This window comes from Pleurodeles waltl, chromosome 6 (assembly GCF_031143425.1).
Source record: "Pleurodeles waltl isolate 20211129_DDA chromosome 6, aPleWal1.hap1.20221129, whole genome shotgun sequence".
Taxonomy (NCBI): Eukaryota; Metazoa; Chordata; class Amphibia; order Caudata; family Salamandridae; genus Pleurodeles; species Pleurodeles waltl.
The window spans coordinates 1,707,993,208-1,708,018,608 of NC_090445.1; the positions used below are offsets into that span (position 1 = coordinate 1,707,993,208).

General features: G+C 54.4%; 1 protein-coding gene across 1 annotated transcript in view; it reads left to right on the forward strand.

The window, feature by feature from the left end:
* The window catches only part of LOC138301411 (heme-binding protein 2-like), a 69,270-nt gene that overhangs the window by 23,467 nt on the left and 20,402 nt on the right, over positions 1 to 25,401 (forward strand). The window contains exons 4-5 of the mRNA XM_069241868.1: positions 7,111 to 7,228; positions 20,183 to 20,316. Of these exons, the coding sequence (XP_069097969.1) occupies positions 7,111 to 7,228; positions 20,183 to 20,316 (252 nt within the window). The remainder of the gene's footprint in view (positions 1 to 7,110; positions 7,229 to 20,182; positions 20,317 to 25,401) is intronic.

Below are 25,401 nucleotides of genomic sequence, written 5' to 3' on the forward strand. Positions count from 1 at the left end.
GGGACATCTCTCATTGGATTCACATCTGATGCTGCAACAAAGACGAGGCTCTTTACTACGAGGATAAGATTCTATTTCTTACTCCGTCCTGCCGACTAACTAACTTACCTCCTAAGTTCATCCTTTTTTACAAACAAGAGACAATTTGGCATCCAAGCGCGGCTACTTCTCAAACGTGAGCATCTGTCACAAGTAACTGCCCCCCCACCAGGCCTACCAGCCTTTGAAACACACATTTGAAAGTTTAGTTTGGATTTCGGCAGCTCTCAGCCATTTATTGTGGTTTGGCGTGGCACGGTGAGGGTATGCCAAAGCCTGGCATGGCTTCCTCAGGTTTAAGGTGGGCACTCCCGAATGGTATGTGCCATCTTTTACCAAAAGTAATCCGAAGAATTCCATTGGAAACACGCATACATACAATAATTTACATTTGCTAACAGTTGAATGACTCAGTACCAGCCCCACGGGCTCTGTACAACCTACACGCTATTCAGATTTCTAATATCACAAGTCTTCTTTAGTTGTGATTGTTGGGCACCCGGGCAGAAGGTTACACATTTAACACAGTTGCACAGCTGTGATGTTGTCAGCTGTGTCTAACAAAGGTGCAGAATAATCCCACCCTTCCTAGCCCTGTAAAGCTGACGCACTGTCTGGCTGGATTATCTGCAGGAGTTTGCCTTGTTTGTCTCTCATCTCGCAGTACCGCTGCCCCTCTGCCCCTCTCATGTCGCAGTACCGCTGCCCTCTCGCAGTACCGCTGCCCCTCCCATCTTGCAGTACCGCTGCCCTCTCCAAGTACCGCTGCCCCTCCCATCTTGCAGTACTGCTGCCCCTCTGCCCCCTCTCATCTCGCAGTACCGCTGCCCCCTCTCATCTCGCAGTACCGCTGCCCCCTGTCATCTCGCAGTACCGCTGCCCTCTCGCAGTACCACTGCCCCCTGTCATCTCGCAGTACCGCTGCCCTCTCGCAGTACCGCTGCCCCTCCCATCTTGCAGTACCGCTGCCCTCTCTCATCTCGCAGTACCGCTGCCCTCTTGCAGTACCGCTGCCCCTCTCATCTCGCAGTACCGCTGCCCCCTCTCATCTCGCAGTACCGCTGCCCCCTCTCATCTCGCAGTGCCGCTGCCCTCTTGCAGTACCGCTGCCCTCTTGCAGTACCGCTGCCCCTCTCATCTCGCAGTACCGCTTCCCCCTGTCATCTCGCAGTACCGCTGCCCTCTCGCAGTACCACTGCCCCCTGTCATCTCGCAGTACCGCTGCCCTCTCGCAGTACCGCTGCCCCTCCCATCTTGCAGTACTGCTGCCCCCTCTCATCGCAGTACCGCTGCCCCCTCTCATCTCGCAGTACCGCTGCCCCCTGTCATCTCGCAGTACCGCTGCCCTCTCGCAGTACCACTGCCCCCTGTCATCTCGCAGTACCGCTGCCCTCTTGCAGTACCGCTGCCCCTCTCATCTCGCAGTACCGCTGCCCCCTCTCATCTCGCAGTACCGCTGCCCCCTCTCATCTCGCAGTGCCGCTGCCCTCTTGCAGTACCGCTGCCCTCTTGCAGTACCGCTGCCCCTCTCATCTCGCAGTACCTCTGCCCCCTCTCATCTCGCAGTACCGCTGCCCCCTGTCATCTCACAGTACCGCTGCCCTCTCGCAGTACCACTGCCCCCTGTCATCTCGCAGTACCGCTGCCCTCTTGCAGTACCGTTGCCCCTCTCATCTCGCAGTACCGCTGCCCCCTCTCATCTCGCAGTACCGCTGCCCTCTCGCAGTACCACTGCCCCCTGTCATCTCGCAGTACCGCTGCCCTCTCGCAGTACCACTGCCCCCTGTCATCTCGCAGTACCGCTGCCCCTCCCATCTTGCAGTACTGCTGCCCCCTCTCATCTCGCAGTACCGCTGCCCCCTCTCATCTCGCAGTACCGCTGCCCTCTCGCAGTACCGCTGCCCCTCCCATCTTGCAGTACCACTGCCCCCTCTCATCTCGCAGTACCGCTGCCCTCTCGCAGTACCGCTGCCCCTCCCATCTTGCAGTACCGCTGCCCCCTCTCATCTCGCAGTACCGCTGCCCCCTCTCATCTCGCAGTACCGCTGCCCCTCCCATCTTGCAGTACTGCTGCCCCCTCTCATCTGACACTACCGCTGCCCCCTCTCGTCTCGCGTGACCGCTGCCCCCTCTCGTCTCGCAGTGTCGCCGCCCCCTCTCGTCTCGCTGTACCGCCGCCCCCACTCGTCTCGCAGTACTACTGCCCCTCTCATGCCTCCCTTAAATTACCTATCTCTCCTCTATACTGCCTACTAACACATGCTCCCTTCCTGTGCTTCCTCCTGCTGTGCACTGGTCCACCTATTCCTCCTCTACTTTTCCCTTCCAGTTCTCCCTCTATTTCTCTCTCTCGTACTCTCTCTCACCCATCTATCTCGCTCTCTCACGTACTACTCCCACCTCATTAATATAGTAAACTTCAAACCTTTTCAAACTTTCCATCCCTCAAACACAAGCGCTCCTCCTCCTCTTATGGGGTCTCCTACATACACAAAAGCTCCCTCTTTGGGCATCTGAGGCTTGCTCGCCCATTCTTGATCTTTCTCACACACTGTTTCTGCTCCTCCCTCCTCTGCCTCAGTGTCAATAACCACTCCCTGCACAAACTACCTATACCTCTCATTCCTCCTTTCTGTCTATTCTCTGCAGCTCTCACCACTATCTATTCTCCATGCCACATAATTATACTACAGAGATACACTAAGCAACACACAATTCCACACCACACAAAATAAACAACTAACAATTCCAATACAACACACATAATTGCCCTACACACCACATACATACACTACACTACCATACAACACACATAGCCAAAAAGAATTATCATTTACAATGCCAACAGATTGAAATCTCACAAATGCAAGTCCTATTCCATTGCAAATGCTTGTTTTAACACAGTAATCTCTTCAGTTGAATAACCCGGTAAAGGTTTAACTCCTTTAATGCGCATCAGTTGTTCCAAAAGACACGCAGTGTCTCTCTGCCTCGCGACTCCTGTGTAGTAAGTAGAGCAACTTGCTGTTTTGTTGCATTTGGAAACATTTAACTGCAGAAGACCAGTTTCTCGTTCTAACATAACAGACTGTGGGGGTCATTACCACCCTGGTGGCTGGCGGTAACACCTCCAACAGGCTGGCGATGTTGCGTCAGTGTATTATGACCGTGGCGCATTAGCCACAGCCATACCGCCGGCCCCTCCACTTGACCGCCAGGCTTCCGCCAGGCGGTCATAATCCCCAGGGCAGCGCTGCAAGCAGGGCTGCCCTGGGGATTATGAGTCCCCAACCGCCAGCCTGTCCATGGCAGTGTACCGCCATGGAAAGGCTGGCAGTAAGGGGGACTCGGGTGCCCCTGCACTGCTCATGTACTTGGCATGGGCAGTGCAGGGGCCCCCAGGCACAGCCCCATCGTGCATTTCACTGCCCAAATTTCAGGCAGTGAAATGCGTGACGGGTGCTGCTGCTCCCTCTGCACATCAACATTGCTTCTGGCTCTATTATGAGCTGGTTTCAATGTTGATGTGACTTTTCCGCTGGGCCAGCGGAAATGTCAAAATAGGGTGCCACGCATACCGCCAGCACTGGCGGTATTGTGGCACCCGCGGCTTTAGCGGTCTTTTTTCCAAGACCACCGATGTCGTAATGAGGGCCTGTGTCTTTAATGTTCACCCTGTCCAAAGCTCCGCTGTTTTTCGGCCAGGTTTGTGCTAAATAACTAGAACATGGGCCTCTCCCTTCCAACTCCCTTGTGGCGCCCCACAGGGATCTTCTCTTAGTCCGACACTTTTCAATCTTTATATGGCACCTTTGGCTAACCTGGTTCGCTCATTTGAGGCCCAGATTGTCTCCTATGCAGATGATACGCAGTTGATTGTGCCCATTTCCCATAATGTGAAGGACACAAAGGAAAACTTCCAACCCTGCATGTTAGCAATCAACAAGTGGATGACTTGCAACTGGCTTAAACTCAACGGGGACAAAACAGTGATTATGTGTTTTGACTGTAATGATTCCCCTTGGGATAATAACTGGTGGCCCCCCGTCTGTGGGGGTTGCCCGTCGCGTGTGCCAGCTGCAAAGAATTTGGGCATTATGTTCGATGATTTATTGTCTTTTAAGTTACAGATTAATCCCTTGGTCAAGGTCTGTTTTTGGACATTAAAAACTCTTAAGAGAATTCTTCATCTTTTGGAGGATGACCTTAGACGACCGGTCGTATTGGCACTGGTTACGTCTAGACTGGACTACTGTAACTCATTGTTGCTTAATGCTAATAAATCTTCCTTAGATAAATTGCAGTCTATTCAGAATGCGGCTGCTCGTTTAACTTTAAATTTTCCCCATTCTATCTCTGCTAAGAGTTGTGTGATATGTCTTCATTGGCTTCCAATTAGGAAGAGAATCATGTTTAAAACACTTTGCCTTACGCACAAAGCACTTCAGTCGGTGGGATGCGATTATCTGAAATCCATCTTGTTGTTCTATCAACCACCGAGACACCTGAGATCATCTTCTAAATTTATGATTAAGGTACCACGCTGTAAAAAAGTGAGATGGGGAGATCGGGCTTTTACGGTGGAAGCAGCCAGACTATGGAATGGTTTGCCTCTCTCGATGCGTCAAATACCGAATCACTTCTTCTTTAGGAAATGTCTTAAAAACTGGCTCTTTGCAAATAAATTTTTAGTGATAATTTGTGTTAGTTTTTCTTTTTTCATGGTCTGTATAGCGCTTCGATGCTTTTGCCGGAATGCGCTCTATAAATAATTTAATACAATACAATAATACAATACAACATACATTTATGCACCAATGGGAATATCCAAGGCAAGGTGAAACCTACCTTGCCACCAGCCCCTCCCCAGTGAGGTGCTTTAAACAGTGCGTCATCTCCAGATGGTACACCCAGTGGTGTGCACCAGCTGGGCATTTCGAAACAAATACGTTTAACCCACAGTTCCAATATTTTCTACAGCACAAATATGCTTGGAAATTGTAGTATTTGTGCTTTTCATAAAGGTTTACAATAGGAGCTTTGAAAACCATTTTTAAAAATGCCAAAAGTGTGTAGCTTTTGGTAAATGGTGATTAACATTCTAATCTATGAATGAAGTAAGCAGTGCAACTCTTGTCTTTTAAATATGTTTCCAGCGCTTTGAGGCTTCTGTGGAATGGCGCGTTTAACTGCTCAGAGGACCAATTGCGTTAGTTGTGCGTTGTAAAAACGGTGCTCATCCGAAAAGAAGAAAAAAAAAATTCTGCTAAGTGTTTCATTTACTGATCCAACTCCGATTGATAAATAAAAACAGAAGAAAGACCAGCTTGGTTTTGTAGGTGCGTCCATGCCTGTTGAGAGGCTGCAGAATACGAGAGGCAGATACGTCATGGCTCCTGTTTTTGTTTCCTCTTTAGCCACGTTGGACTGCTCCGGGTATGCTGTACAGCATCACTAAAACAATTGTCAACGCCAATAGATCCCAAAGGCGAGACCTGTTGGCTTTGCCAATGCTTGTTCATTTAAAGGAGCTATTTACTTTCTACACTGCTTCCATCAAAGCGCTTACAGATTTTAACAAGGTTGTGGCATTAGTTACCAAAAAATGACAAAAGAGGTCCAGAACAAAAACGAGGGAAACAAGACCCAAATGATTGTCCTGTGTTTGATGATAAAACAGTGAAATTATGAAACAGTGCATAAAAATGTATTTGAAAAATCAAGCCTCTAATGCTACCTCAGGTAGGCTGGCAACAGGATGGTAATAACCACCAACCCACAAGTGAATGGCAAAAGCCCAAGAAACAACTCCAGTTTCCAGGCCTAAGTCCAGATGTTCCATTAGAATGAAACCTCAAGAGGTCAGTCACCAGGGGTAAGAGACAAAGCAAGGCCGCTGATGCATAACAGACCCAAAGTCCAGCGGTGTCAAGGGTCAGAGACCTGGGACCTCTGAGCTGTGCTGTAGCACATCTCACGTGCCCGCTGCTGGAATTCATTCATGTTCACCCTCTTGAGAAGGATGACTCCATTGTAGTGATTTGTGCACGGACAAGCTGTGCACCTTGAGCGCAGCTGCTCAGATATAACTTCCTTCTGTTTGAGTTTGCTAATTGTTAACAAGTCAGTGTACTAATACTTTTGAATTTACAAATAAGCAATCCTCAAAGTATTTTGTTTATCATAAATTGTATTGTTTGCATAATCATAATGACGTGAAAAAGTTAGTATTTATACAGAAAAGCACAAAGTATATAAACATATATTTTAGCCTGGAGGAAAAATCCTAGTGTATTCCCTCCTCTGCAAGAGGCAGAGACACCGGACAGAGATGGACAGAGGAGGTCTTACTGTTTACCTTGGGCAGTATGACCTTAGAGACACCATGGGTGCTATGACCTGTAAGACACCATGGGTGCTATGACCTTTGAGACACCGTGGGTGCTCTGACCTGTGAGAAACCATGGCTACTTCAAACACCATGGGTGCTCTGACCTGTGAAACACCATAGGTACTTGAGACACCATGGGTGCTATGACCTGTGAGACACCATTGGTGCCACGACCTGTGAGACACCATGGGTGCTCTGACCTGTGACACACCATAGGTACTTGAGACACCATGGGTGCTCTGACCTGTGAGACACCATGGGTGCTATGACCTTTGAGACACCGTGGGTGCTATGACCTGTGACACACCATATGTACTTTGAGACACCATGGGTGCTATGACCTTTGAGACACCATGGGTGCTATGACCTGTAAGACACCATGGGTGCTCTGACCTGTGACACACCATAGGTACTTGAGACACCATGGATTCTATGACATTTAAGACACCAAGGGGTGCTATGACCTGTGAGACACCATAGGTACTATGACCTGTGAGACACCATAGGTACTTGAGACACCATAGGTACTATGAGCTTTAAGATACCATGGGTGCTATGACCTGTGAGACACCATGGGTGCTATGACCTGTGACCTGATCTATAAGACACAGTTCTAGTTATTTGGTCCTAGGGACAGGTATGTGATCCAGTGACTGAGATGCTTTTGTTTCCCTTCGCAGGCACGCCAATACCCACCCTCCGTCTGGGTGGGCACTCGTGTGACTGCCTCGTTCACCCGTGCCAAGCTGACTGGCTTCTGGCGTCTCCTCAGCTACATCCAGGGCCAAAATGAAGTCGGTAAGGAAGAGGGCAGAGGTGGGGCATGGTGAAGGGGCAGAGGCTGGGCATGGTGAAGGGGCAGAGGCTGGGCATGGAGAAGGGGCCAGAGGTTGAGCAAGGGCAGGGGGAGGGCATGGGCATGGTGAAGGGGCCAGAGGCTGGGCATGGCAAAGATGGCAGAAGAGCATGGTGAAGGGGGCTAAGGCTTGGCATGTTGGGGCAGAGGGTTGGCATGGTGAAGGGGCAGAGGATGGGTATGGCAGACGGGGCAGAGGGTTGGCATGGTGAAGGGGCAGAGGCTGGGCCTGGAGGAGTGGCATAGGCAGGGTATGTGAAAGGGGGCACAAGCTGGTGTGGGTAAATATATGTAATACTGCCAGGAAGGGGCAAAGGCTGGGCACGAGGAAGTAAGGGACGGGGATGAAGGTGCTGAGCACGAGGAACATACAACAGCTGGCCTTGGTCGAGGAGGGGACGTCCTGAGCATGTTGAAGGGGCACACGCTGAGGATGAGGAAGAGGATGAAGGCTGGGCCTATCCAGGATCAGACAGAAAGAGACAGAGACAGCTTGAGTGAGTGACAGTGTGAGGAGAGAGGAACAGAAGAGGGGAGAGTAACACGTAGGTAGGATATGTGTCTGAGGAAGAGGATGGCAGAGATGGGTCAGAGGAGGGAGGAAGCGAGAGAGGGGAAGAAAAGAAAGAGAGAATCACCGAGGGTGTTGAAAGGAAAGTGAGCTTTGGCAGTAGGGAATGCTGAACAGGGAAAATGGATCCGAGAGGAAGAGAGAAGGGGAGAGATCAAGGATGTGGAAAGAGAAATGTACAGAGAGAGAAAGAAGCAGAAGAGAAGAGGACAGTGAGAGGGAGGGACCGAAAGAGACTAAGGGGGTCATTTTGACCTCGGCGGTCTTTTGTCAAGACCGCTGAGGGACCGCGGTGCTGAAGACCGCCAGTCGTGGCGGTTTTCCGCTCGGCGTATTATGACTGTTGGTAGCCCTCCGTCCTTTTTCGGATGGAGAGCCGCCAACAGCCATACTGGCGGTCGGCGGGGAAGTGGAGGTTGCTCCACCGCCACGTCAACAGAACACCGCCCACCGAATCACGTCCTGTGATTCGGCGTGGCAGTGTTCTGTTGACGGTGTGGTGTCGGCGGAGCAGCCCCCATGGATCCTGTCCCCTCCCGGAGGATCAACGGACCAGGTAAGTTGATCGTCCGTTAGGGGAGGATGGTGGGGGGGGTGTTGTGTGTTGTGTGCGTGCATGGGGGTGTGCGCCTGTGTATGTAGAGGGGGTGTATGAGTGCGTGTATGCCTGCAGGGGTGTAGTGTGTTTGGGAATGAGTGCGTATATGTCTGTAGGTATGTCTGTATGGATGTGTGCATGTATGTTTGAATGTGGATGTGCGTGTCTGTGTGTGTGGCTGTTGGCATGTATGTCGGTGTGTGTGCGTGTATGTGTGTTGGTGGTCCCTGCGTGCGTGTCAGGTGTGAATGAGTGATGTGATGTTGGGGGTAGGGGTGGGGGGGGTCCTGCCACCTTTGGTGGGTGTCAGGGGTGGTGGGGGGTGTAGGGGAGGGAGTCGTGATGGGGGTGGGGGAGACCCCTGTCAGTGCCAGGGAAGGAATTCCCGGTCACCGATAGTGCTTACCGCCATGGATTTCATGGCGGTTCAAAACCGCATGAAATCCATGGCGGTCAGCCGGGTCCAAATACCGCCGGCGGTATAGTGACGACCGCCGGGCTGGAGACCCAGTTCTCCAGCCCAGCGGTCGTCTCCGCCATGGCGGGCGGAACGGATAAGTGGCGGATGACCATGGTGGTAACCGCCATGGTCATAATTGCAAAAATTAGACCACCAGCCTGTTGGTGGTCTTTCCGCCGCTTCTCCGCCGTCCGCCAGGGTCGTAATGACCCCCTAAGAGTGAGAGGAAGGGACAGAAGGAGACCGAGTTAGAGGGAGGGGCAGAAAGAGACAGAGTGAGAGGGACATAAAGAGACAGAGTGAGAGGGAGGGACAGAAAGAGACAGTGAGAGAGAGGGACAGAAAGACAGAGTGAGAGGGAGGGACAGAAAGAGACAGAGTGAGAGGGAGGGAGGGACAGAAAGAGACAGATTGAGAGGGACAGAAAGAGACAGAGAGAGAGGGACAGAAAGAGACAGAGTGAGAGGGAGGGGCAGAAGAAAACAGAGCATGGGGAATAGTTTCTGGGGAAGAGAAACATAGATAGATCACAGAATAGAGAGACTGAACAGGGGCAAAATAGACATCACACTGAAAGAGGTGGAGGGCAGAGGCTGTGGCAAGAGCAGAGCCTTGTGGTGAAAGACATGGGAAGAGGAAGTAACCCATGATCTTTTAAGGGACACTGGGATGGAGAAGCGAGACAGGACCTGGAGGAGAGAGGTTGGGATGAGAGAAGAGAGGCAGGGCCTGGAGGAGAGGCTGGGATGCGAGAAGAAAGGGAGGGCCTGGAGGAGAGAGGTTGGGATGAGAGAAGAGAGGCAGGACCTGGAGGAGAGAGGTTGGGATAAGAGACAGGAGACAGGACCTGGAGGAGAGAGGTTGGGATGAGAGAACAGAAACAGGACCTGGAGGAGAGAGGTTGGGATGAGAGAAGAGAGACAGGAGACTGGAGATAGAACCTGGAGGAGAGAGGTTGGGATGAGAGAAGAGACACAGGAGATAGAACCTGGAGGAGAGAGGTTGGGATGAGAGAAGAGAGACAGGAGATAGAACCTGGAGGAGAGGGGTTGGGATGAGAGAAGAGAGACAGGAGACAGGACCTGGAGGAGAGAGGTTGGGCTGAGAGAAGAGAGGAAGGACCTGGAGGAGAGAGTTTGGCCTGAGAGAAGAGAGACAGGACCTGGAGGAGAGAGGTTGGGCTGAAGGTAGAAAGAGACAGGACCTGGAGGAGAGAGGTTGGGCTGAGAGAAGAGAGACAGGACCCAGAAGAGAGACGACCTGGAGGAAAGAGGTTGGGCTGAGGGAAGAGAGACACGACGTGGAGGAGAGAGGTTGGGCTGAGAGAAGAGAGGAAGAGCCTGGAGGAGAGAGGTTTGGATGAGAGACAGGACCTGGAGGAGAGAGGTTGGGATGAGAGAAGCGAGGCAGGACCTGGAGGAGAGAGGCTGGGCTGAAGCAAGAGAGAGACAGGACCTGGAGGAGAGAGGTTGGGATGAGAGAAGAGAAACAGGACCTGGAGGAGGGAGGTTGGGCTGAGAGAAGAGAGACTGGAGATAGAACCTGGAGGAGAGAGGTTGGGCTGAGAGAAGAGAAACAGGAGACAGGACCTGGAGGAGAGAGGTTGGGATGAGAGAAGAGAGACAGGAGGCAGGGCCTGTAGGAGAGAGGTTGGGCTGAGAGAAGAGAGGCAGGGCCTGGAGAGAGGTTGGGATGAGAGAAGAGAGGGAGGGCCTGGAGGAGAGAGGATGGAATGAGAGGAGAGAGGCAGGGCCTGGAGAGAGGTTGAGCTGAAAGAAGAGAGGCAGGGCCTGGAGAGAGGTTGGGATGAGAGAAGAGAGGGAGGGCCTGGAGAGAGGTTGGGATAAGAGAAGAGAGACGGGAGACAGGACCTGGAGGAGAGAGGTTGGGCTGAGAGAAGAGAGGCAGGGCCTGTAGAAGAGAGGTTAGGATGAGAGAAGAGAGACAGGCCTGGAGGAGAGAGGTTGGGCTGAAGGAAGAGAGAGACAGGACCTGGAGGAGAGAGATTGGGATGAGAGAAGAGAGGGAGAGCCTAGAGGAGAGAGGTTTGGATGAGAGACAGGAGAAAGGGCCTGGAGGAGAGAGGTTGGGCTGAGAGAAGAGAGGCAGGACCTGGAGGAGAGAGGTTGGGCTGAGAGAAGAGAGGCAGGGCCTGGAGGAGAGAGGTTGGGAAGAGAGAGGAGAGACAGGAGACAGGACCTGGAGGAGAGAGGTTGGGATGAGAGAAGAGAGACAGGAGACAGGACCTGGAGGAGAGAGGTTGGGCTGAGAGAAGAGAGGCAGGACCTGGAGGAGAGAGGTTGGGCTGAGAGAACAGAGACAGGAGATAGAACCTGGAGGAGAGAGGTTGGGCTGAGAGAAGAGATACAGGAGAAAGAACCTGGAGGAGAGAGGTTGGGCTGAGAGAAGAGAGACAGGAGACAGGACCTGGAGGAGAGAGGTTGGGATGAGAGAAGAGATAAGAGAGTCAGGACCTGGAGGAGAGAGGTTGGGCTGAGAGAAGAGCGGCAGAACCTGGAGGAGAGAGGCTGGGCTGAAGGAAGAGAGAGACAGGACCTGGAGGAGAGAGGTTGGGATGAGAGAAGAGAGACAGGACCTGGAGGAGAGAGGTTGGGATGAGAGAAGAGAGACAGAACCTGTAGGAGAGTGGTTAGGATGAGAGAAGAGAGGCAGGGCTTGGAGGAGAGAGAGAGGTTGGGCTGAGAGAAGAGAGACAGGACCTGGAGGAGAGAGGTTGGGATGAGAGAAGAGAGGCAGGGCCTGGAGGGGAGAGGTTGGGATGAGAGAAGAGAGACAGGAGATAGAACCTGGAGGAGAGAGGTTGGGCTGAGAGAAGAGAGGCAGGGCCTGGAGGAGAGAGGTTGGGCTGAGAGAAGAGAGACAGTACCTGGAGGAGAGAGGTTGGGATGAGAGAAGAGAGACAGGACCTGGAGGAGAGAGGTTGGGATGAGAGAAGAGGGACAGGAGACAGGACCTGGAGGAGAGAGGTTGGATTGAGAGAAGGGAGGGCCTGGAGGAGAGAGGTTGGTCTGAGAGAAGAGATGCAGGACCTGGAGGAGAGAGGCTGGGATGAGTGTAGAGGCAGGGCTTGGAGGAGAGAGGTTGGGCTGAGAGAAGAGAGGCAGGGCCTGGAGTAGAGAGGTTGGGATGAGAGTAGAGGCAGGACCTAGAGGAGAGAGGTTGGGATGAGAGAAGAGAGATAGGAGCTGGAGGAGAGAGGTTTGGCTGAGTGAAGAGAGACAGGACCTGGAAGAGAGAGGCTGGGATGAGAGACAGGAGACAGGACCTGGAGGAGAGAGTTTGGGCTGAGAAAAGAGAGACAGGACCTGGAGGAGAGAGGCTGGGATGTGAGAAGAGAGACAGGACCTGGAGGATAGAGGTTGGGCTGAGATAAGAGAGACAGGACCCAGAAGAGAGACGACCTAGAAGAGAGAGGTTGGGCTGAGAGATGAGAGGCAGGACATGGAGGAGAGAGATTCGGATGAGAGAAGAGAGACAGAACCTGGAGGAGAGAGGTTGGGCTGAGGGAAGAGAGACAGGACGTGGAGGAGAGAGGTTGGGCTGAGAGAAGAGAGGGAGAGCCTGGAGGAGAGAGGTTTGGATGAGAGACAGGAGACAGGACCTGGAGGATAGAGGTTGGGATGAGAGAAGAGAGGCAGGACCTATATAAGAGAGGTTGGGCTGAGATAAGAGAGTCAGGACCTGGAGGAGAGAGGTTGGGCTGAGAGAAGAGCGGCAGAACCTGGAGGAGAGAGGCTGGGCTGAAGGAAGAGAGAGACAGGACCTGGAGGAGAGAGGTTGGGATGAGAAAAGAGAGACAGGACCTGGAGGAGAGAGGTTGGGATGAGAGAAGAGAGACAGAACCTGTAGGAGAGTGGTTAGGATGAGAGAAGAGAGGCAGGGCTTGGAGGAGAGAGAGAGGTTGGGCTGAGAGAAGAGAGACAGGAGGCAGGACCTGGAGGAGAGAGGTTGGGCTGAGAGAAGAGAGGCAGGACCTGGAGGAGAGAGGTTGGGATGAGAGAAGAGAGGCAGGGCCTGGAGGAGAGAGGTTGGGATGAGAGAAGAAAGACAGGAGACAGGACCTGGAGGAGAGAGGTTGTGATGAGAGAAGAGAGACAGGAGCTGGAGGAGAGAGGTTGGGCTGAGAGAAGAGAGACAGGACCTGGTGGAGAGAGGTTGGGATAAGAGAAGAGAGACAGGAGACAGGGCCTGTAGGAGAGAGGTTGGGCTGAGAGAAGAGAGACAGGACCTTGTGGAGAGAGGATGGGCTGAGAGAAGAGAGGGAGGGCCTGGAGGAGAGAGGTTGGGCTGAGGCTGAGAGAAGAGAGGCAGGGCCTGTAGAAGAGAGGTTGGGATGAGAGAAGAGAGACAGGGCCTGGGGGAGAGAGGTTGGGCTGAAGAAAGAGAGAGACAGGATCTGGAGGAGAGAGGTTGGGACGAGAGAACAGAGACAGGACCTGGAGGAGGGAGGTTGGGCTGAGAAAAGAGAGGCAGGACCTGGAGGAGAGAGGTTGGGCTGAGAGAAGAGAGGCAGGGCCTGGAGGAGAGAGGTTGGGATGAGAGAAGAGAGGCAGGAGACAGGACCTGGAGGAGAGAGGTTGGGATGAGAGAAGAGAGACAGGAGACAGGAGCTGGAGGAGAGAGGTTGGGCTGAGAGAAGAAAGGCAGGACCTGGAGGAGAGAGGTTGGGCTGAGAGAAGAGAGGCAGGACCTGGAGGAGAGAGGTTGGGATGAGAGAAGAGAGACTGGAGATAGAACCTGGAGGAGAGAGGTTGGTCTGAGAGAAGAGAGACAGGAGACAGGACCTGGAGGAGAGAGGTTGGGCTGAGAGAAGAGAGGCAGGGCCTGGAGAGAGGTTGGGATGAGAGAAGAGAGGGAGGGCCTGGAGGAGAGAGGATGGAATGAGAGGAGAGAGGCAGGGCCTGGAGAGAGGTTGAGCTGAAAGAAGAGAGGCAGGGCCTGGAGAGAGGTTGGGATGAGAGAAGAGAGGGAGGGCCTGGAGAGAGGTTGGGATAAGAGAAGAGAGACGGGAGACAGGACCTGGAGGAGAGAGGTTGGGCTGAGAGAAGAGAGGCAGGGCCTGTAGAAGAGAGGTTAGGATGAGAGAAGAGAGACAGGCCTGGAGGAGAGAGGTTGGGCTGAAGGAAGAGAGAGACAGGACCTGGAGGAGAGAGATTGGGATGAGAGAAGAGAGGGAGAGCCTAGAGGAGAGAGGTTTGGATGAGAGACAGGAGAAAGGGCCTGGAGGAGAGAGGTTGGGCTGAGAGAAGAGAGGCAGGACCTGGAGGAGAGAGGTTGGGCTGAGAGAAGAGAGGCAGGGCCTGGAGGAGAGAGGTTGGGAAGAGAGAGGAGAGACAGGAGACAGGACCTGGAGGAGAGAGGTTGGGATGAGAGAAGAGAGACAGGAGACAGGACCTGGAGGAGAGAGGTTGGGCTGAGAGAAGAGAGGCAGGACCTGGAGGAGAGAGGTTGGGCTGAGAGAACAGAGACAGGAGATAGAACCTGGAGGAGAGAGGTTGGGCTGAGAGAAGAGATACAGGAGAAAGAACCTGGAGGAGAGAGGTTGGGCTGAGAGAAGAGAGACAGGAGACAGGACCTGGAGGAGAGAGGTTGGGATGAGAGAAGAGATAAGAGAGTCAGGACCTGGAGGAGAGAGGTTGGGCTGAGAGAAGAGCGGCAGAACCTGGAGGAGAGAGGCTGGGCTGAAGGAAGAGAGAGACAGGACCTGGAGGAGAGAGGTTGGGATGAGAGAAGAGAGACAGGACCTGGAGGAGAGAGGTTGGGATGAGAGAAGAGAGACAGAACCTGTAGGAGAGTGGTTAGGATGAGAGAAGAGAGGCAGGGCTTGGAGGAGAGAGAGAGGTTGGGCTGAGAGAAGAGAGACAGGAGGCAGGACCTGGAGGAGAGAGGTTGGGCTGAGAGAAGAGAGGCAGGACCTGGAGGAGAGAGGTTGGGATGAGAGAAGAGAGGCAGGGCCTGGAGGGGAGAGGTTGGGATGAGAGAAGAGAGACAGGAGATAGAACCTGGAGGAGAGAGGTTGGGCTGAGAGAAGAGAGGCAGGGCCTGGAGGAGAGAGGTTGGGCTGAGAGAAGAGGGACAGTACCTGGAGGAGAGAGGTTGGGATGAGAGAAGAGAGACAGGACCTGGAGGAGAGAGGTTGGGATGAGAGAAGAGGGACAGGAGACAGGACCTGGAGGAGAGAGGTTGGATTGAGAGAAGGGAGGGCCTGGAGGAGAGAGGTTGGTCTGAGAGAAGAGATGCAGGACCTGGAGGAGAGAGGCTGGGATGAGTGTAGAGGCAGGGCTTGGAGGAGAGAGGTTGGGCTGAGAGAAGAGAGGCAGGGCCTGGAGTAGAGAGGTTGGGATGAGAGTAGAGGCAGGACCTAGAGGAGAGAGGTTGGGATGAGAGAAGAGAGATAGGAGCTGGAGGAGAGAGGTTTGGCTGAGTGAAGAGAGACAGGACCTGGAAGAGAGAGGCTGGGATGAGAGACAGGAGACAGGACCTGGAGGAGAGAGTTTGGGCTGAGAAAAGAGAGACAGGACCTGGAGGAGAGAGGCTGGGATGTGAGAAGAGAGACAGGACCTGGAGGATAGAGGTTGGGCTGAGATAAGAGAGACAGGACCCAGAAGAGAGACGACCTAGAAGAGAGAGGTTGGGCTGAGAGATGAGAGGCAGGACATGGAGGAGAGAGATTCGGATGAGAGAAGAGAGACAGAACCTGGAGGAGAGAGGTTGGGCTGAGGGAAGAGAGACAGGACGTGGAGGAGAGAGGTTGGGCTGAGAGAAGAGAGGGAGAGCCTGGAGGAGAGAGGTTTGGATGAGAGACAGGAGACAGGACCTGGAGGATAGAGGTTGGGATGAGAGAAGAGAGGCAGGACCTATATAAGAGAGGTTGGGCTGAGATAAGAGAGTCAGGACCTGGAGGAGAGAGGTTGGGCTGAGAGAAGAGCGGCAGAACCTGGAGGAGAGAGGCTGGGCTGAAGGAAGAGAGAGACAGGACCTGGAGGAGAGAGGTTGGGATGAGAAAAGAGAGACAGGACCTGGAGGAGAGAGGTTGGGATGAGAGAAGAGAGACAGAACCTGTAGGAGAGTGGTTAGGATGAGAGAAGAGAGGCAGGGCTTGGAGGAGAGAGAGAGGTTGGGCTGAGAGAAGAGAGACAGGAGGCAGGACCTGGAGGAGAGAGGTTGGGCTGAGAGAAGAGAGGCAGGACCTGGAGGAGAGAGGTTGGGATGAGAGAAGAGAGGCAGGGCCTGGAGGAGAGAGGTTGGGATGAGAGAAGAAAGACAGGAGACAGGACCTGGAGGAGAGAGGTTGTGATGAGAGAAGAGAGACAGGAGCTGGAGGAGAGAGGTTGGGCTGAGAGAAGAGAGGCAGGACCTGGTGGAGAGAGGTTGGGATAAGAGAAGAGAGACAGGAGACAGGGCCTGTAGGAGAGAGGTTGGGCTGAGAGAAGAGAGACAGGACCTTGTGGAGAGAGGTTGGGCTGAGAGAAGAGAGGGAGGGCCTGGAGGAGAGAGGTTGGGCTGAGAGAAGAGAGGCAGGGCCTGTAGAAGAGAGGTTGGGATGAGAGAAGAGAGACAGGGCCTGGGGGAGAGAGGTTGGGCTGAAGAAAGAGAGAGACAGGATCTGGAGGAGAGAGGTTGGGACGAGAGAACAGAGACAGGACCTGGAGGAGGGAGGTTGGGCTGAGAAAAGAGAGGCAGGACCTGGAGGAGAGAGGTTGGGCTGAGAGAAGAGAGGCAGGGCCTGGAGGAGAGAGGTTGGGATGAGAGAAGAGAGGCAGGAGACAGGACCTGGAGGAGAGAGGTTGGGATGAGAGAAGAGAGACAGGAGACAGGAGCTGGAGGAGAGAGGTTGGGCTGAGAGAAGAAAGGCAGGACCTGGAGGAGAGAGGTTGGGCTAAGAGAACAGAAACAGGAGATAGAACCTGGAGGAGAGAGGTTGGGCTGAGAGAAGAGAGACTGGAGATAGAACCTGGAGGAGAGAGGTTGGTCTGAGAGAAGAGAGACAGGAGACAGGACCTGGAGGAGAGAGGTTGGGATGAGAGAAGAGAGACAGGAGGCAGGGCCTGTAGGAGAGAGGTTGGGCTGAGAGAAGAGAGGCAGGGCCTGGAGAGAGGTTGGGATGAGAGAAGAGAGGGAGGGCCTGGAGGAGAGAGGATGGAATGAGAGGAGAGAAGCAGGGCCTGGAGAGAGGTTGAGCTGAAAGAAGAGAGGCAGGGCCTGGAGAGAGGTTGGGATGAGAGAAGAGAAGGAGGGCCTGGAGAGAGGTTGGGATAAGAGAAGAGAGACGGGAGACAGGACCTGGAGGAGAGAGGTTGGGCTGAGAGAAGAGAGGCAGGGCCTGTAGAAGAGAGGTTGGGATGAGAGAAGAGAGACAGGCCTGGAGGAGAGAGGTTGGGCTGAAGGAAGAGAGAGACAGGACCTGGAGGAGAGAGGTTGGGATGAGAGAAGAGAGGGCGAGCCTAGAGGAGAGAGGTTTGGATGAGAGACAGGAGACAGGGCCTGGAGGAGAGAGGTTGGGCTGAGAGAAGAGAGGCAGGACCTGGAGGAGAGAGGTTGGGCTGAGAGAAGAGAGGCAGGGCCTGGAGGAGAGAGGTTGGGAAGAGAGAAGAGAGACAGGAGACAGGACCTGGAGGAGAGAAGTTGGGATGAGAGAAGAGAGACAGGAGACAGGACCTGGAGGAGAGAGGTTGGGCTGAGAGAAGAGAGGCAGGACCTGGAGGAGAGAGGTTGGGCTGAGAGAACAGAGACAGGAGATAGAACCTGGAGGAGAGAGGTTGGGTTGAGAGAAGAGATACAGGAGAAAGAACCTGGAGGAGAGAGGTTGGGCTGAGAGAAGAGAGACAGGACCTAGAGGAGAGAGGTTGGGATGAGAGAAGAGAGACAGGAGGCAGGGCCTGTAGGAGAGAGGTTGGGCTGAGAGAAGAGAGGCAGGTCCTGTAGAAGAGAGGTTGGGATGAGAGAAGAGAGACAGGCCTGGAGGAGAGAGGTTGGGCTGAAGGAAGAGAGAGACAGGACCTGGAGGAGAGAGGTTGGGATGAGAGAAGAGAGGGAGAGCCTAGAGGAGAGAGGTTTGGATGAGAGACAGGAGACAGGGCCTGGAGGAGAGAGGTTGGGCTGAGAGAAGAGAGGCAGGACCTGGAGGAGAGAGGTTGGGCTGAGAGAAGAGAGGCAGGGCCTGGAGGAGAGAGGTTGGGAAGAGAGAAGAGAGACAGGAGACAGGACCTGGAGGAGAGAGGTTGGGATGAGGGAAGAGAGACAGGAGACAGGACCTGGAGGAGAGAGGTTAAGCTGAGAGAAGAGAGGCAGGGCCTGTAGAAGAGAGGTTGGGATGAGAGAAGAGAGACAGGCCTGGAGGAGAGAGGTTGGGCTGAAGGAAGAGAGAGACAGGACCTGGAGGAGAGAGGTTGGGATGAGAGAAGAGAGGGAGAGCCTAGAGGAGAGAGGTTTGGATGAGAGACAGGAGACAGGGCCTGGAGGAGAGAGGTTGGGCTGAGAGAAGAGAGGCAGGACCTGGAGGAGAGAGGTTGGGCTGAGAGAAGAGAGGCAGGGCCTGGAGGAGAGAGGTTGGGAAGAGAGAAGAGAGACAGGAGACAGGACCTGGAGGAGAGAGATTGGGATGAGAGAAGAGAGACAGGAGACAGGACCTGGAGGAGAGAGGTTGGGCTGAGAGAAGAGAGGCAGGACCTGGAGGAGAGAGGTTGGGCTGAGAGAACAGAGACAGGAGATAGAACCTGGAGGAGAGAGGTTGGGCTGAGAGAAGAGATACAGGAGAAAGAACCTGGAGGAGAGAGGTTGGGCTGAGAGAAGAGAGACAGGACCTGGAGGAGAGAGGTTGGGATGAGAGAAGAGAGACAGGAGGCAGGGCCTGTAGGAGAGAGGTTGGGCTGAGAAAAGAGAGGCAGGTCCTGGAGAGAGGTTGGGATGAGAGAAGAGAGGCAGGGCCTGGAGAGAGGTTGGGCTGAGAGAAGAGAGGGAGGGCCTGGAGGAGAGAGGTTGGGCTGAGAGAAGAGAGGCAGGGCCTGAAGAGAGGTTAGGATGAGAGAAGAGAGACAGGAGACAGGGCCTGTAGGAGAGAGGTTGGGATGAGAGAAGAGAGACAGGAGGCAGGGCCTGTAGGAGAGAGGTTGGGATGAGAGAAGAGAGGGAGGGCCTGGAGGAGAGAGGTTGGGCTGAGAGAAGAGAGGCAGGGCCTGGAGAGAGGTTGGGATAAGAGAAGAGAGACAGGAGACAGGACCTGGAGGAGAGAGGTTGGGCTGAAGGAGGAGAGAGACAGGGCCTGTAGGAGAGAGGTTGGGATGAGAGAAGAGAGACAGGAGGCAGGGCCTGTAGGAGAGAGGTTGGGCTGAGAGAAGAGAGGCAGGGCTTGGAGGAGAGAGAGAGGTTGGGCTGAGAGAAGAGAGACAGGAGGCAGGAGCTGGAGGAGAGAGGTTGGGCTGAGAGAAGAGAGGCAGGACCTGGAGGAGAGAGGTTGGGCTGAGAGAAGAGAGGCAGGGCCTGGAGGAGAGAGGTTGGGCTGAGAGAAGAGAGACAGGACCTGTAGGAGAGAGGATGGGCTGAGAGAAGAGAGGCAGGGCCTGTAGAAGAGAGGTTGGGCTGAGAGAAGAGCGGCAGAACCTGGAGGAGAGAGGCTGGGCTGAAGGAAGAGAGAGACAGGACCTGGAGGAGAGAGGTTGGGATGAGAGAAGAGAGACAGGACCTGGAGGAGAGAGGTTGGGATGAGAGAAGAGAGACAGGACCTGGAGGAGAGAGGTTGGGATGAGAGAAGAGAGACAGAACCTGGAGGAGAGAGGTTGGGATGAGAGAAGAGAGACAGAACCTGTAGGAGAGTGGTTAGGATGAGAGAAGAGAGGCAGGGCTTGGAGGAGAGAGAGAGGTTGGGCTGAGAGAAGAGAGACAGGAGACAGGACCTGGAGGAGAGAGGTTGGGCTGAGAGAAGAGAGGCAGGGCCTGGAGAGAGGTTGGGATAAGAGAAGAGAGACAGGAGACAGGACCTGGAGGAGAGAGGTTGGGCTGAAGGAGGAGAGAGACAGGACCTGGAGGAGAGAGGTTGGGCTGAAGGAAGAGAGAGTCAGGACCCAGGGAAGTGGCATTATCTTGGAAGAGAGACGTGGTCTAAGGAAACGTCAGGAGAGATGCAGAAATGCCTGGGGCGTTGCTAGAGGAGGAGTCAGAAGAGTATTGTTAACTATACATTACCTGCATCTCTCTGGACTCTCATAATCATGTTTTATTCTTGTGTCTGCCTGTCTCTGACTGCACAGGTGTGAAACTTGAAATGACCGCACCTGTTATCACCAAGGTGCCACTAGGCCCGGATGTGGAAAAAGAATACACCATCTACTTCCTGCTTCCGCTGGCGTTTCAGGAAGCCCCGCCCCTACCCTCCAGTTCTGACGTGAGTCACACTCAGTTTTCCTCCCCTCCCCAGAGTGGCATCGGAAGCTTTATCAGAGGGGAGGCCAGAGGGTGTGAGATAACGTGCCTACTTCCAAAGCCTGGAGTAGTTGGATGGGGGCCCTTCTGATTCATACCTTAGTTTGCCAACTGAGATGCCCAGATGGCATATGGTAGGATTAAAGGGTACTGCAGGGCTCCTGTAGCAGGACATGGGAAACAATCTGGCGTTTCTCTAGATTTCAGCACAAGGGTCTCTTCTCTTTTCAGAATACACCACTTTAAACAAGCAAACGTCACTGAACAGTAAACACAGTCTTCAGAATTATAAAACATGTCTAAAAGTCTAAAAAAAGGATTGCAGAGGAGAATGTTTAATTACCATAATAACTAAGTTCCTCTTCACAGGGCCATGTTACCGAGGTTCTCTGTCTCATGGTGGCTCACTACCTGTGAGGTTCATAAGGCTCCGTGGTCTCCCCAGATGTTTGTTAGATACATAAGGCTTCCGTACAAATGCCCCCGCGCCGCCAAGCCTGTCTTAGCTAAAGGGTGGGGCTGTCAGCTTCAATGATGGAGAACCCAGTGCGCTTGCCTAGAAGTGCCCATTACAGATATGCTAATGAGGGTTGGTTCTGGTTCCCACTCAGTGATTTGGAGAATTGACTTTGCAGAACAGCTCTTACTCCCTGCATCCAGCCACCCACGTCAGACTTCTACACCCATAGAGTGGGAGGAAAGCAGACTTCTGCGCCCCTACAGTGAGGGAGGAAAGCAGACTTCTGCGCCCCTACAGTGAGGGAGGAAAGCAGACTTCTGCACCCCTACAGTGAGGGAAGAAAGCAGACTGTTGCACCCCTAGAGTGGGGGGAAAGCAGACTGCTGCACCCCTAGAGTGGGGGGAAAGCAGACTTCTGCGCCCCTAGAGTGGGGGGAAAGCAGACTTCTGCGCCCCTAGAGTGGGGGGAAAGCAGACTTCTGCACCCCTAGAGTGGGGGGAAAGCAGACTTCTGCACCCCTACAGTGGGAGGAAAGCAGACTTCTGCACCCCTACAGTGGGAGGAAAGCAGACGTCTGCGTCCTACAGTGGGAGGAAAGCAGACTTCTGCACCCCAGACTTCTGCACCCCTACAGTGGGAGGAAAGCAGACTTCTGCGCCCCCACAGTGGGAAGAAAGCAGACTTCTGCACCCCTACAGTGGGAGGAAGGCAGACTTCTGCCACCCTACAGTGAGAGGAACGCAGACGTCTGCGCCCCTGCACCCCTACAGTAAGAGGAAAGCAGACTTCTGCACCCCTACAGTGGGAGGAAAGCAGACTTCTGCACCCCTACAGTGGGAGCACCCCTACAGTGGGAGGAAAGCAGACTTCTGCACCCCTACAGTGAGGAAAGCAGACTTCTGTGCCCCTACAGTGGGAGGAAAGCAGACTTCTGCACCCCTACAATGGGAGGAAAGCAGACGTCTGCGTCCTACAGTGGGAGGAAAGCAGACTTCTGGACCCCTACAGTGGGAGGAAAGCAGACTTCTGCGCCCCCACAGTGGGAGGAAAGCAGACTTCTGCGCCCCCACAGTGGGAGGAAAGCAGACTTCTCCACCCCTACAGTGGGAGGAAGGCAGACTTCTGCCCCCCTACAGTGAGAGGAACGCAGACGTCTGCACCCCTACAGTGAGAGGAACACAGACGTCTGCGCCCCTGCACCCCTACAGTAAGAGGAAAGCAGACTTCTGCCCCCCCCTGCAGTGGGGGGAAAGCAGACTTCTGCACCCCTGCAGTGGGGGGAAAGCAGACTTCTGCACCCCTACAGTGGGAGGAAAGCAGACTTCTGCACCCCTACAGTGGGAGCACACAGTGGGAGGAAAGCAGACTTCTGCACCCCTACAGTGAGGAAAGCAGACTTCTTTGCCCCTACAGTGGGAGGAAAGCAGACTTCTGCACCCCTACAGTGGGAGGAAAGCAGACGTCTGCGTCCTACAGTGGGAGGAAAGCAGACTTCTGCACCCCTACAGTGGGGGGAAAGCAGACCTCTGGACCCCTACAGTGGGAGGAAAGCAGACTTCTGCGCCCCTACAGTGGGAGGAAAGCAGACTTCTGCACCTCTACAGTGGGAGGAAAGCAGACTTCTGCGCCCCCACAGTGGGAGGAAAGCAGACTTCTGCACCCCTAGAGTGGGAGGAAAGCAGACTTCTGCACCCCTACAGTGTGAGGCAAGCAGACTTCTGCACCCCTACAGTGGAAGCACCCCTACAGTGGGAGAAAAGCAGACTTCTGCACCTCTACAGTGGGAGGAAAGCAGACTTCTGCACCCCTACTGTGGGAGGAAAGCAGACTTCTGCGCCCCTACAGTGGGGGAGGAAAGCAGACTTCTGCACCCCTACAATGGGAGGAAAGCAGACTTCTGCACCCCTACAGTGGGAGCACCGCTACAGTGGGAGGAAAGCAGACTTCTGCACCCCTACAGTGGGAGGAAAGCAGACTTCTGCACCCCTACAGTGGGAGCACCCCTACAGTGGGAGGAAAGCAGACTTCTGCGCCCCTACAGTGAGGAAAGCAGACTTCTGTGCCCCTACAGTGGGAGGAAAGCAGACTTCTGCACCCCTACAGTGGGAGGAAAGCAGACATCTGCGTCCTACAGTGGGAGGAAAGCAGACTTCTGCACCCCAGACTTCTGCACCCCTACAGTGGGAGGAAAGCAGACTTCTGCGCCCCCACAGTGGGAGGAAAGCAGACTTCTGCACCCCTACAGTGGGAGGAAGGCAGACTTCTGCCACCCTACAGTGAGAGGAACGCAGACGTCTGCGCCCCTGCACCCCTACAGTAAGAGGAAAGCAGACTTCTGCCCCCCTACAGTGGGAGGAAAGCAGACTTCTGCACCCCTACAGTGGGAGCACCCCTACAGTGGGAGGAAAGCAGACTTCTGCACCCCTACAGTGAGGAAAGCAGACTTCTGTGCCCCTACAGTGGGAGGAAAGCAGACTTCTGCACCCCTACAATGGGAGGAAAGCAGACGTCTGCGTCCTACAGTGGGAGGAAAGCAGACTTCTGGACCCCTACAGTGGGAGGAAAACAGACTTCTGCGCCCCCACAGTGGGAGGAAAGCAGACTTCTGCGCTCCCACAGTGGGAGGAAAGCAGACTTCTCCACCCCTACAGTGGGAGGAAGGCAGACTTCTGCCCCCCTACAGTGAGAGGAACGCAGACGTCTGCACCCCTACAGTGAGAGGAACACAGACGTCTGCGCCCCTGCACCCCTACAGTAAGAGGAAAGCAGACTTCTGCCCCCCCTACAGTGGGAGGAAAGCAGACTTCTGCACCCCTGCAGTGGGGGGAAAGCAGACTTCTGCACCCCTACAGTGGGAGGAAAGCAGACTTCTGCACCCCTACAGTGGGAGCACAGTGGGAGGAAAGCAGACTTCTGCACCCCTACAGTGAGGAAAGCAGACTTCTTTGCCCCTACAGTGGGAGGAAAGCAGACTTCTGCATCCCTACAGTGGGAGGAAAGCAGACGTCTGCGTCCTACAGTGGGAGGAAAGCAGACTTCTGCACCCCTACAGTGGGGGGAAAGCAGACCTCTGGACCCCTAAAGTGGGAGGAAAGCAGACTTCTGCGCCCCTACAGTGGGAGGAAAGCAGACTTCTGCACCCCAGACTTCTGCACCCCTACAGTGGGAGGAAAGCAGACTTCTGCGCCCCCACAGTGGGAGGGAAGCAGACTTCTGCACCCCTAGAGTGGGAGGAAAGCAGACTTCTGCACCCCTACAGTGTGAGGCAAGCAGACTTCTGCACCCCTACAGTGGAAGCACCCCTACAGTGGGAGGAAAGCAGACTTCTGCACCTCTACAGTGGGAGGAAAGCAGACTTCTGCACCCCTACTGTGGGAGGAAAGCAGACTTCTGCGCCCCTACAGTGGGGGAGGAAAGCAGACTTCTGCACCCCTACAGTGGGAGGAAAGCAGACTTCTGCACCCCTACAGTGGGAGCACCGCTACAGTGGGAGGAAAGCAGACTTCTGCACCCCTACAGTGGGAGGAAAGCAGACTTCTGCACCCCTACAGTGGGAGCACCCCTACAGTGGGAGGAAAGCAGACTTCTGCGCCCCTACAGTGAGGAAAGCAGACTTCTGTGCCCCTACAGTGGGAGGAAAGCAGACTTCTGCACCCCTACAGTGGGAGGAAAGCAGACGTCTGCGTCCTACAGTGGGAGGAAAGCAGACGTCTGCGTCCTACAGTGGGAGGAAAGCAGACTTCTGGACCCCTACAGTGGGAGGAAAGCAGACTTCTGCCACCCTACAGTGGGGGGAAAGCAGACTTCTGGACCCCTACAGTGGGAGGAAAGCAGACTTCTGCGCCCCTACAGTGGGAGGAAAGCAGAGTTCTGTACCCCAGACTTCTGCACCCCTACAGTGGGAGGAAAGTAGACTGCTGCGCCCCCACAGAGGGAGGAAAGCAGACTTCTGCACCCCTAGAGTGGGAGGAAAGCAGACTTCTGCACCCCTACAGTGTGAGGCAAGCAGACTTCTGCACCCCTACAGTGTGAGGAAAGCAGACTTCTGCACCCCTACAGTGGGAGGAAAGCAGACTTCTGCACCCCTACAGTGTGAGGAAAGCAGACTTCTGCACCTCTACAGTGGGAGGAAAGCAGACTTCTGCGCCCCTACAGTGGGGGAGAAAAGCAGACTTCTGCACCCCTACAGTGGGAGGAAAGCAGACTTCTGCACCCCTACAGTGGGAGCACCGCTACAGTGGGGGGAAAGCAGACTTCTGCACCCCTACAGTGGGGGAGTAAAGCAGACTTCTGCACCCCTACAGTGGGAGGAAAGCAGACTTCTGGACCCCCCCAATGGGAGGAAAGGAGACTTCTGCACCCCTAAAGTGGGAGGAAAGCAGACTTCTGCACCCCTACAGTGGGAGGAAAGCAGACTTCTGCACCCCTACAGTGGGAGGAAAGCAGACGTCTGCGTCCTACAGTGGGAGGAAAGCAGACTTCTGCACCCCTACAGTGGGAGGAAAGCAGACTTCTGGACCCCTACAGTGGGAGGAAAGCAGACTTCTGCCCCCCTATAGTGGGGGGAAAGCAGACTATGGACCCCT